A 13,530-nucleotide genomic window follows, 5' to 3' on the forward strand; every position below is an offset into this window, starting at 1 on the left:
TCCTGAACTTGAATGCAGCGTCTTATGTTGAAAGAATTGCCCTCTTTGTGTAGAAATCCACGCTGTACACCACATCTTCAGTATTCACTTCATTATGCTTAGCTTAGTGTGGTATCAAGTACCGAAAATATATTTTCAATATTTTCACCCCAAAAGGCCCTTCTAGACATTTCAGCCCCTGCCTCCAGGGCCATCGATAGGGAGGGGGGGGGGGGGGGGGTAAAGGGTTCTGTTTTCCCCCCTCCTGGAAAGGGGGGGCCCTGCCGTAGGGGCATCTAGTGTTAGGAATGCCCATATGATTACCACGGATAAGCACTAAAAGTGTGAAAAACGTATTTTTCATTTCACTGGGTCTTCAAGACATCATGCTTTATATAAACAGTATTATTTTAAGCCTAAATGGTTCTGCTGCTGTGTAGAACTGTTTTTTTTTTTACTTTAAAAATGAATAATTTCGCTATGCATGGGTGAAAAACAGAGGGGGGCCCATGTGGAGGGGGGGGGGGGGGCAGGTCTTTGATCTTGACCCCCCTCCCAAAAATCATTATGACGGCCCTGCCTGCCTCTCTAACATTCTCTGCGCGCCCCTGGTTGCCAGGTGTCCTATGACTTCTCCAGCACAGTGCGGGTGAAGGTTGCAGACCGCTATAAGGACGCGCTGTGTGGTCTGTGTGGGAACTTCAACGGCCGGTCTGACGACGACCTCCTCCTGCCCGATGGGAAGCCGGCCTCCAGCGCCACCCAGTTTGGAGTCAGTCAGTGGCTGTACAACGTGCCAGGCTGCTCCCACCAATGTAAGGAACCCGGTTTGGAGTTAGCCCAGGGTCCCTTCACTTTTCGGGGGTTTGATCCGGTCGGGACGCGGAAACCACTTTACGTCATGTTGTAGTCCTAGAGATCAGCGGTGGGCAACTTTGATGATGGCGAGGGCCACTATATTTCCACCTTCACTCCAGAGGGCCACATATTTGCATATTGCTACATCCTACTTTGTCATATCTCATAGAAAAGAAGCAAAAATAGCAGATCTACAAGCTCAAAACGCATCGCAGCCTGTAGATCGGCTATTTTTGCCTCTTTTGAATTTGAATCCTGAATACATTTTTGTTCTTTTTTAATTGGAATCCTGAAATGTAACATTTTTAAACGCATTTAGTTATATACTCATGTTAACTTCATGAACCTAAATACAAATACATTGGACATTAAACAAAAATACATTTTAATACTACTATACTAGTCATTAACTCTTTTACTGCTTCGGACGCTCCCGTTCGCCCCAATTTTGACGGCGGCGCGTTGCCAATACGGCTTGTTCTTTTTACCTTGTCTGATGACTGTAAGCTGATGGGGGGTTGCGCCGCCGTGTACAGTAAAAACATCTCCCGTAAATCACTTCCTGGCTGTTTTCTGTGGACCTGAGCTAGATTATACATTGAGCGGCCCAATTCACATTAATTCTTGCATAAGGCTGCCCTCTGCCGCCAGTATGGCCAAAGTACACATTTGAGCGTCCATTGTGAAATGAATTAGTTTAGAAAGAACCAATAGATAATTTTCTATAACATCGCAAAGGTAAGCTGCTTTTTTTGCTGACACCAGCTACAATAAATAAATAATAACATCTGGCAGTAGGACAGTTAAGCTGCAAATATAGACTGATGGAATTAAAGCAGGCTACTGCCTTCTCTTTTTTTACCCCCCCCCCCCCCCCTCCCTTTTTTGTCCTAATTGAGTTGTTATGCCAATTCCTTTTTCCTTGCTTTGCCTTTAAGGCTTGCAAATAGAAGATTATTTTTTACCCCTTTTCAATTTAGTCATTACACATGTTGTCACCATAGACTGTAAAAAAAATATCTCTCAACGCTGTTGAGAGCTTGTAGATCTGCTATTTTTGGCTAAAGATCTCTCTGAGTATAGTGATGCGAGGATTCAAGTTCTTCATTTAAAATTATCCTATCACACAAGGATTTCCCCCCCCCCCCCCCCCCCCCCCCCCCAATTTTTAGTAACTCTGTTGAAGACCCCTGGTTTAGACACTCGACAAAGCCCGGATGCACCACAGTGGATTCGAACCCACAACCTCTGCGGAGAAAATAAATAAAAAAAGTTTTAACATGTCGAATATCTTGGTTCTATTTTGTGATCGTAGGTAAAGGCTGCGCCCCTCCCCTCCCCCCTGGCTTCAAACCTCCCGGCTACACGAAGGCCTGTGACGTCATCGTGTCAAAGGACGGCCCCCTGCGAGACTGCGTGAGCCGCGTTGACGCCGCGCGATTCCACAGCGACTGTATCTACGACATGGTGCAGACCAATGGGAAGCAGGCTCCCGCCTGTGTCATCATCGCAGACTATGTGCAAGAGTGTCAGGAAGCGGGAGGGAAGGTCCAAAACTGGAGGACCAAGGACTTCTGCAGTAAGGACAACATTACAGCACATACGTTGCACATAAGTACTGATATTTATATGCACACTGTTGTACAATAATTGCCAACACATTAAAATGTAGGCCTATAGAATTATTGAATGCTTTAACCAGTGAAAAATAGCAGATATACAAGCTCACAGCGCGGCACCGAGTGCCGCCCTGCGAGCTTGTAGATCTGCTATTTTTTTTAAAGTCGTGAAAATGTGTGCAAATCTTTGAATATATGTATTTTCAAAGCAAACGTTTGCAACTCAAATTTTGCTTCTGGGGGGTCCCTGGAACTAAATGTTTTGAGATGGGGGTCCGTGGCCAAATAAATATCATTTTGGGGGTCCTTCACATGAAAAGGTTTGAGAACCACTGACATAGTAGTCTCTCAAGAACAGACTTACTGAGCTCCAGTTGAGTGAAAAGGACCTTTTCTTTGACGATGGCTGGCCAGATTGCTGACATAGAAACATAGGTTTTAAAAAAAAAAAAGGATTCAAAAGACACTTATCCACGGGTTTCCAACGCCCCATAGTGCATTGTGCAGACGTTGTACCAAGCTTCCGGCACCGCAGCCGAGTGTGATTTACAAGCTCACAACGGGCTGCATCTGCGACGCAACGTGAGCTTGTATGTCTGCTGTTAAACCGGAAGTGTGGTCTAAATAATCTCCAGTAAACTCCCGCGGAAACAGGTGGATAGAATCGGGTCAAAATTCTAATTTTCAAGATTTTTCAAAATAGCACATCTACAAGCTCGGTGCCGCGCTGTGAGCTTGTATATCTGCTATTTTTCAATAGTTAAAGCATAAAATAATGATACACAATAATGTGTACCCGTTCTAAATTTTTGCCTTGCACGTCTGGTTACATTAAATGTAACCAGACGTTCAAGGTAAAAAAAAGGAGTAATTTATGTTTTGTTCAGAGCACACACCTGACAAAATATCATTGATATTAAATATTGAGGCTAAATTTGTTTAAATGCATATTTATGTGACTTTGTTATGTTCCAAAAGTACATTATGTAGTCGGCTCTGGGGTGCTTTAATATATTATAATGTGGCCCCCTTTGAAAAAAGTTTGTGTGTGTGTGTGTGTGTGTGTGTGTGTGTGTGTGTGCGTGCGCGCGTGTGTGTGCGTGTGTGTGTGTGTGTGTGTGTGTGTGTGTGTGTGTGTGTGTGTGTGTGTGTGTGTGTGTGTGTGTGTGTGTGCGCGCACGTTTCAGGGATGAAGTGTCCGGCCAACAGTGAGTACACCCTGTCAGCCCCAGCCTGTCCCGCCACCTGTGCCGACCCAAACCCTACCGGCTGCAGGGAGCCAGCCTCGGAGGGCTGTGTGTGCAAGCGTGGTTACCATCTGAGCCAGGTGAAAACCCCCATATACAACAGTGGTTCTCCACCTTTTTCAGGCCACGACCCCCAAAAGAATCATATTTTAACTGTGCCCCTTGAAACTGCTTGAAAGCCACTATTGTATTTATCATTTTAAAAATGATTTAAACTAGTGAAAAGAGACGATTTACAAGCAAGGGAGTAAATAGGCTAAGTAGCTACAGTATGGTGATGTAAATGTAACGATTTCTCACGTTCACCTTCTCAGGATCGCTGTGTGCGGCTGTCAGCGTGCGGCTGTCGGTTCGAGGGGCGCTATGTTCCAACCGGTAAGAAGTTCTACGCCGACGCAGACTGCCGGCGCCACTGCGTTTGCTTCGGGGGTCTGGTGACCTGCTGGACTCAACCCTGCCCATGGAAAAAGAAGTGTGGCATACATATGGGTACAAGAGGCTGCCACCAGGAAACCAAGACCACCCCACCACCAAGACCAACACCCGGCTATATAGTCGACTATTTCGTCACTTACGATATCAATCAGCTCTTCAATCATTCAATTCATTAAATTTACCATATCGTCACTGTCAGGCAGCAGAAACCTCGTATCTCCAAGTTTCAAGTTTGTACGTTTTTTCACCAAGTAAAGCCCTGCTTCATCATACAAGGCTGTTGCACAAAAGTAGTGAAAACAGCCGATCTACAAGCACACAACGCCTCGCGGTGCGAGGCGTTCTGTGCTTGTAGATCTGCTGTTTTCACTAGTTTAGTTCATTTTTAAAATGATAAATACAAAACGAACGGTCTTGGACATACAAGGTTTCCACCCGACAACGACGACATGCTCTTTCATTCATTTCAGTACATTTATAATTTGATTTCCTGTTTTCTTTTTTACAGTACAAAAAAAAGCACAGTGGTAGCCAATCATTTCAACGGTGTGGATCATGTCCCCATAAAAACATACACAAGACGAAAAACTCAACAAGAACAAAAAAAAACACGCACGCACGCACGCACGCACGCACACGCACACGCACACACACACACACACACACACACACACACACACACACACACACACACACACACACACACACACACACACACAGTCTGTGTGTGTATAATTCAACAAGTTGAAGCTACTTTCTCAATTGCATGTGAAATACAATACAATGAATGGCTACCCTTCACATTCTTATGATCACATTCTGTACTTTACTTTCCACTAATGCATATAATCTATGTATAATCAACGAATCAGTCGATACATATTTCAGCATAAATGAAATGTATTAACAAGAGGATGATTTTAATCAATTGTGCATGTGAGTTATTAATCATTATCTAATCATCAGCCTACATATTAAAGAGCTGCAAGCATCATTTTCTGCTGTTTGTCTCTTTGAATGATATTCGTTATCCCAGGGATTACTAACCACTTTAACCCCAGCATCCATATTCTGAGGGGAACATTAGCCAAAAATCGCAGATCTACAAGCTCACAACGTGGCACATTGGGATGCGTTGTGAGAATAGATGGACTGTAAAAAAAAAAAAAAGATATGGACTAAGGGATCATGATGTCACCCATTGGTTTCTACAGATCCGTTTTGAAGCCACTAATTCAGCGAAATTAGTGGCCAATTACAAAATGGCCTTGCCACCTGGTTGTGAGCTTGTAGATCTGCTATTTTCAAATAGCCATAATACTGTACAAAGAGTTACACTGGGAACCACCTCAAGGACCCAGGGGGTCCCCAGACCCCACTTTGACTGCACTGTTCACTCGCTGCAGATAAGCAGACAGGCAGTGGTGGAAAAAGTACTCACATTTACAGTAGGCCTATCAATACTGCAAAATATAGAAATACTCTGTTATTAGTATAAGTCCGGAATTCAAAATGTACTTGAGTAAAAGTATGAAAGTGATGGCGTCATAATTTGCTTAAAGTACCAAAAGTAAAAGTACAAAATGTTTGAAAATAGCCTAGGTATAAAATAGGGTCAAAGTAGCCCTAGCAGCACAGCGACCTAGAAGCTCCCTCTGTAAAAATGTAGGCGCTATGTAGTGCCGGGACTCTGGAGCGTTTGCTCATTGGAAGATGTATTTGCGACTTCGCTTGCCAATTTAGCTCCTCGTTGGCGCAGCGACGTCTCAAATGCATCTTCCCAATGAGCAAACGCTCCCGACGCTACATAGCGCCCACATTGTTACAGAGGGAGAGAAGGCATCGGCGTTATGTCGCTGTGCTGTCTGGTTAGCTAATGTACGTTTTGTAATATAATGTATATCTGCATGAAGTAACTAGTAAACTAAGGTTTCCAAATAAATGTAGTGGAGTAAAATGACAATGTTTGTATCCGAGATATAGTGGAGTAGAAGTAAAAGTATTGGCAATTGGAAATACTCAAGTAAAGTGCAAATACGTCAACATTGTACTTAAAGTATTACTTCACCACTGTTCAACCTATCTATAATAGGTCCTCACTAATGTTCCAAAAAAAAGTCTCTTAGGAGAGCTGTGGGAAGTTCAGAAATCCATAGTCTTTTGACATCATCAATGGGGAATCCAATTAAGCTAATAGAAAATGCAGGCTTTCTATTCCTGAAAAGTCGCATTGTTAAAGTGGAAGCCATTGTTCTCGCGATAATAAAAATCAAAAATATTTCTTTTCAAAAATATCGTTTAAAAATGAATCCATGTCAAACGATAATGTCACAAGACTATGGATTTCTGAACTTCCCACAGCTCTCCTAAGAGACACAGACCAAGTAGATTTTATTTTTTGCAATTTTATTATTAACATTAGTGAGGACCTATTATATGAAGATGAAAAGTGGCGAAGTAATCCTTTAAGTACAGTACTTACTGTAGGTAACTTTACATCACTGCAGACAGGCACAGCAGCTCTGATTTAACTGGTTAAATCAGTGTTTCTCAACTCCCACACACACACACACACACACACACACACACACACACACACACACACACACACACACACACACACACACACACACACACACACACACACACACACACACACACACACACACAGCCTGGCGTTGCCAGCCTCTATCACACACTTCATTTTGGGAAGAGAGTCTGGGATTTCAGGAAGAGTTTTCATTTCTGGGGTTTGCCCCAAGCCTACAGAAACCACGTGCCCCAAGCATACAACCCTGATTGGCCAACCCTTGAAGCTGGTTGAGGAAATAGAATCTCAATGGATCGGTGACAGACCGTACTACAACACTTGTGTTCGGTCTGGTTTATTAACCAGGCAAACACACACGCACACACACACACACACACACACACACACACACACACACACACACACACACACACACACACACACACACACACACACACACACACACTACGCGTTGTGACCTTGTAGATAAAGTGTACTGTATAGCAGGGGTCTTCAACGTTTTCAGGCCAAGGACCCCTTAGTTGAGGGAGAGATGAAGCGGGGACCCCCACAACCTTTTCATAGATTCCATATAGTTTCATTGTTTGACCGCATAATCAACAGTGTATTTTGGATTGATGTCAATTTGTGTGTTCAGCTATTTAACCACTTGAATACTTAGTAGCCTACACTTTCACGCTGTACTTAGTCCGCTCTTTTCCCCCTCTACACCAAACCTCTTTGCTGAAAATAGCCGATCAACAAGCTTGTAGATCTGCTATTTTTGACTAAAGTTCTTAGCAAGGAGATTTTTTTATATCACACAAAGAATTGGAGGACCCCCTGTAGTAACTCCCGGACCCCCTGTTGAAGACCCCTGGTGTATAGGTTTATAGTGCTCATGCAGCCTTTGTTCGCATGGAACACCATGTATGGGCACAAAGATCTACCCGTTGGCTCCTCATTGGCTAAGGGCCCTGCCTTTGTATTGTCGGTCATTTTTTGGGGAGAATAACCTTGGTCTATAAAGTTTTGATATAACATACTGGTATAACATATACTGGTCTCGAGCCCACGTGGTGTTGTTATTTATATCAGGTTGCACTTGTTGGTGGTGATGTCACCAAGAACGCTGTTCCTCATTGGCTAAGGGCCCTGCCTTTGTACTGTCGGTCATCTTTTTGAGGAGAATAAAATTGCCCTATGAAGTTTTGGTATAACATACTGGTCTCGCCTTTCAGCGAGCCCACAATAAGGAGATATTTTGATGTCACGTGAAACATGACGATACTGTGATGTTACGGTCCATGCCTCTGGTGATATTGTGACTCATCATGTAAGTATATTGAAGGTAGGAAAGATAGCCTATAGGCGAAAACCCAGTTGATTTTGAGTCTTCCTGCGCTCCCGGCACAACGAATTGGAGGACCCCTCTCGAATTATAATAGTAAGATGTTACAGTCAGAGCGTGGGGAATTGGGGGGGGAAAAGCATAAACTAAGTATAATTCAACATAGATTCTTCCCGGTTTGGGGTTCCATTCCATTCCATCACTTTTTCCTTTATAGGTTTCGGTGAGTATCCTATGCTTGCCTAATGCCTAAATAGCATAGAGAAGAGTTCACAGTCAATGTTGTGTTGAAGTCAGTGGCGAAATTAGACCTTATTCCCCATGGGCTTTCAGATCAAGGGGGCCCTGCTCAAAGGGGCCCGGGTCTGTTGTCTTTGCGCGATTTAAGCGCAAACTACAATGATTAATCCACAGTGGTATGAATGTATGTAGACATGGGCACATTGTTTTATTTAGGCCTATTAAAACACATTTTATTTTCGCCACTAGGGGGGACCTTGGGTTTTTAAAACCCAAAAACCCTGTCAAATTACGCTTGTGGTTGAAGTTCAATATTAGTCTGAGGGAAACAATGGAAATCACACTTACCGCCCGAGCACCCGGCCTGTCACGAGGAGAGCCAGCACTGACTGAGGCAGAGTAGGGGTCTCTGGCTAGCCGCTCCACGCAGGTGTTGTCGCATCAGGTTGATTGAGCATGACGATTGGTAAGTAACGCCCCTCAATCACCTGGCCTAGGTTGTTCCGCGGTCATCTTGGCCTCACTCTGCCATCACGCCAGCGCTTCTCCTCGGTGCGGGGCCTACCTGTCGGGCGGTGCTTCAGCGATATTCCACAATACGTTTACTATGTGGCTCTATTAGCTCTCAACTTTTAAGGACAGTCGACAGACTCAACACTATTGTGTCAGCTATGTTTGTTGTTGGCGTGCAGTTGGACCGAGTGATTTGCAGTTTTATCTACCTGGGAACTATTTCTGTCCAACGGTATGCGTTCGTGTCTCTCGGGTCAATCCATCCATCCATCCATCCATCCATCTTCGACCGCTTATCCGGAATCAGGTCACGGGGGTAACAGTTCCAACTGAGACTTCCAGAGTTCCTTATCCTGAGCAACTTCCTCCACTCCACTCCCTCTGGGAGTATACCGAGGCGTTCCCAGGCCAGTTTGGAGATATAATCCCTCCATCTGGATTTGGCAGAAGGGAAGATTCATGAAGATGATAGATAATATTTTCACCAAATTTTGGTGAAAATATTATCGGTAGCGGGGGAAAAAGTAATTACAAGAAAATGTGGTAAGGAGCAACCTCAGACGAAAGATCAATGGACTGAGCTAATAGAGGAAATGTATACTAGGGAGAAACTGACACACCGACATGAGGTTAAAGGAGGAACAAATGGAGGAAATGGACTTCATATAAGAGTTCTAACAGAGACAGTGGGGAGGGGAAGGACATATGATGCAAGGGAAGAGCCAGGGGAGTATGTATTATCTTACCGTTGCTCCCTATTGAGCTTGGCACATTTCTTTGGGCAAGCTGCCCAGATCACACATGTCACACATGTCTTCTTATTTTTGCACTCTCAAAAAGCGCCTGCAATGTAGTGCATTTGAAACTACATTGCATTGCACATCATGGGGTGATCACTGCTTGTCTCCTGTGAATTGTTTTATTTTTGTTTATTTTATTTATTTCGTTGCTGAGTGAGGTCAGCAGACAAAGTGACGTGAGTGAGATGAAAAAATCTGGGTGAAATGTGCCAATCTCAACAGGAAACAACTGTATATGTGTAATTGCCGAATTGTCATGTGATCAGTTGTCAACTGTCTTTTTATTTTTGAGCGGTGGTCACACCGTCTCCATAGAGTGGCCGTGTGTGTATCCGTGTATCCGTGTATGTATCCGTGTATGTGGGTGGGTGGGTCTGTATGTAGCCTGCCCTACAGTACCTTTTATGACCACACATGTTAAGGGAGGGGCGCTGTTTTCAGGCCAGGCACACACACACACACACACACACACACACACACACACACACACACACACACACACACACACAGGGGGGGGGGGGGCGGGGGGGAGGTGACAGAATTCATAGATCTAGAACACATAGAATTCATAGATATAGAACACAGAATATGTACAGTACATAAAACCGTGTAAACCACCGCTCAGTTCACACGGGTGTGATTTTATTGTATTGTATTGTGTTTTTTTCTGTTGGTTTTGGTTTTCTTATCATTGTTTAATGTTTGTCTTTTGGGTGTTGTGTGAAGAAAAATGTAAGTGATAAAAAAAAATCCCTCCATCTGGTCTTTGGTCTGCCACGAGGTCTCCTCCCAGTGGGACATGCATCGAGAACCTTCCTATGTAATCAAATAGTAAATAATCGCGCTCTGTAATGACGTCGGGGCTCCGCGCTCGGGTTGCGCAGCACAAGTGACGCTTGGCCAGTTTGATGTGGCTTGCATGTGACCTGCATATAACTCAATGGGGTGGATGTGGTTGCTGCTTTCAGACTGAGTCAGATGTCCTCAGATCCGATATGGATCGGATTTGAAACTACCTCTGGATGTGGTTTTTCAAAATCGGATTTCATGTGACATGAATGTGACCTGTCTGGATTTAGACTATTTAAAAAAAATCGGATTCCACTTTTGATGTGACTCAGATCTGATTCAGGCTAGATTTTAGTGGCAGTGTAAAGCCGGCCCAAGTCTTTCTGGGCCAATTCAAGACTTTTTCCCAACAAGTTCCAATTAAGGTCAGAAAAACCGGTAGGAAAACGATGCCGTGGACCGCAGCAAAAACTATGACCAGCAACATGATCTTGAAGAACGTTCGGAAAATGTAGCTCTTGGCGGCAGAGAGCACCACCACGCCTAGAATGGTAGACAATGCGCCTTGTATGATGGGATAACCCAGTTGCACGACCGCCTCTGTGGCCTTTTCATTCGCCGAGGGTTTTTCGCTCGAGACGAACGCGTACGAAATGTGCGCGGTGAAATCCACGGAGAAACCGATGCAAATGACGAGATGGATCATGGACACGGAGTCCAAACTGATACCCCACAGCGCCATGAAGCCAGACACGCCCACGATGATAGAGGCGATGGCAAAGGTTACCCACAGAGAACAAATGGGATTGGAAATTAGACACAGCGAGATCACCAGCATGGCGAGAGTGGCTACGAGAACATTCTGGATGGTATAGGTAACGATGACTGCAAACTGGTCGAAGAAAATGAAAGCCGGATGGTAAACTACGAGAGACCCTGGGCGGCAAACGTCTTTCTGAGCAATCTCCCTGAATTTATTCAACAGGTTCTTCTGGTCGAGGGCCGTTCTGATATTCATTGTCTGGATGAACATACGAGAAGCGTAGATGGTGTTCTCGGGAACTGAAAAGTTAACATCTTGCTTGAAAAACCGCGTTACGCCGTTAACCGCGAAAAATGGAGTTAAATTTGAAATAAATGTGCTTTTTTCATTTAGATTTAAGTTTTTGGCAGCGCCATATTGCAGGTATCCCTGAAGCCAGGATACAGTCAGTTTTGGGTCAACTCGTGGGTCTTCATTCTCAAATGTCAAATTTCCAAATGTTTGCAGACAAGTCTCTAGTCGATCACGGCTGCTCTGTTCCCAATACATGAAATTTGGATCTGTCACGACAACCATAACAGGAGGACCATAGATGCTAAAATACTCATTATTATTATCGTAATATTTACCCACATAGGAGTCATCAGGCGCCAGATTCTTTAGCTCTATGCCCTCTTTCATGTTTATGCAACCGTAAATACCCGTTGCCAAATATCCAGCGTACAATAAAATCACAACCAACTTGGTCCACTTGTTTGTCAGGAACGGCCCATAGTAATTCCTCAGAAAGATCGTGACCGGCATCGGTTTCTCCGTTTTAGTCTCCGGATCGTACGCTCCGCCTACGCAACAAAGGTCAGCTGTGGCGACGTCCAGATCTACAGGTTCCGGCAGCGGAACTTTCGCGCAAGTGAACCAGTTCCTGTTGCTCCGCTCTCGTCTTCCGTTCAGGGCCAAGAAGGCGCCGAAGAAGGTGAGGTTGTACAGGTAGCAGAATACGATGGCCGTGCCTGTGTACATGCAGAAGGACTGCACGGAGCGGAAGGGGGTCAGGAGGCCGATGTAGAACGCCAGCAGGTCCGTCAGGGTGGTGATGGTGATGGAGACGGCCGCTTCCTTGTAGGTGGCCGCCATGCGGCCTTCCACGCGCTGGTCCACCCGAGTCTGCTGCCATGCGTTGATCATGATGAACATGTCGTCCACGCCAACTCCGAGAATCAGGAAGGGAGTCAATCCTACGCCCGACGCGAAAGGAAACCCGCAGTACAGCAACAAGCCAAAGCTGGACAAAACAGCCAGGCCAGTGGACAGGACACCAAACATAGCGACCCACACCTTGTTTCTCACACAGTCCAACCTCATGCAAGAGCAGATTGAGAAACTAATGGCCAGGACGTAGGTTACTGAAAACAATGGAAGGACGGAGTCAATGATGCGGTCAAACTCCTCTTCTCTCGACAGGGAGGTGAAATAGGACACATCAACCTCTTCCAGTGATATGTCTGATACAGTGCTGATGAATTTCTTCAACCATAGGTTAGTCGCTGTCGCGTTGCCCTCCTTCAGGAAATATACAAGCTTAATCGCACGTGCACTCTCTACTTGTTCTGTTTCAGCAATCAGTTTCACGCCACCAATCTCAGAACCAAGGAAAGTAGATTTGTTATGCATGGGGTAATGAATTGTGCCATCGGAGCTGTTCATAGCCCCGAAGATGGAATTTGAAACGCACTCTCCTTTGGCCTTAGCACAGAGGCTTCCAAACGTCTGCTTATCTACTTCCATCTCTAAGATCCGACCATTAATTCTTGATATTTCACTAAAAGGCTTGGCCGTGAGGATATTCCCAGTCGATGTGAAAATGAGGGATCCAAAAGTTCCTTCCGTGTACAGCCTCAGGGCAGAGAAGTTGAGCTTGTCGTGCGGAAAGTTGGTTCGGACGACCAGCCTCTCTTCTTTGGCCTGTCCGTTCACGGGTGTGAACTGGTCTTCGATGCCTTGAGCCTGGCTCAACATCTCTCCGAGATAGTAAAAACCCCCGCCGAGCCCAGCGGATAAAACCAAAGGAACGACTAAAAACCACCAGGGACGAATCCCGACGCATTCTCCAAAAATCTCGAAAGCCCTGCTTACAGGTTTTTCAATGCAATCAGTGTGACAGTAAGATCCCCTCATCCTTTAGCTGACTACAGATTGATATAGTCTTGTATTTACCCCTTCTCCACCGCACAGCACTGCCTTCGACTTCCCGAAGCTAAAATAACACTTATATTAGTTCATAGGCACCCACGTCATGAAAGGTTTGACCAATCCACAAAGCTGATGTGTTGCGCTGGCCAATCAAGGAAGTCGCTGCCTGTTGATGACCCTAAATAGAGGGTATGCGCATGCATAAAGTCAGTGTGG

The 13,530-nt window shown here is 44.9% G+C and overlaps 1 protein-coding gene across 1 annotated transcript; it reads right to left on the minus strand.

Annotated features, from left to right (window-relative positions):
• Nucleotides 1-8,573: 8,573 nt before the first annotated feature.
• On the minus strand, nucleotides 8,574-13,140 carry LOC308299911 (patched domain-containing protein 3-like; the record flags this gene model as incomplete). Its single annotated transcript, XM_080743690.1, has 3 exons — nucleotides 8,574-8,578; nucleotides 10,773-11,442; nucleotides 11,569-13,140. The coding sequence occupies 3 exons, from the start codon at nucleotides 13,138-13,140 to the stop codon at nucleotides 8,574-8,576; spliced, it is 2,247 nt and encodes a 748-aa protein (XP_080599816.1).
• Between the last annotated feature and the right edge of the window lie 390 nt (nucleotides 13,141-13,530).

Source organism: Nannobrachium achirus (genome assembly GCF_963921795.1).
Source record: "Nannobrachium achirus genome assembly, chromosome: 2".
NCBI classification, from domain to species: Eukaryota; Metazoa; Chordata; class Actinopteri; order Myctophiformes; family Myctophidae; genus Nannobrachium; species Nannobrachium achirus.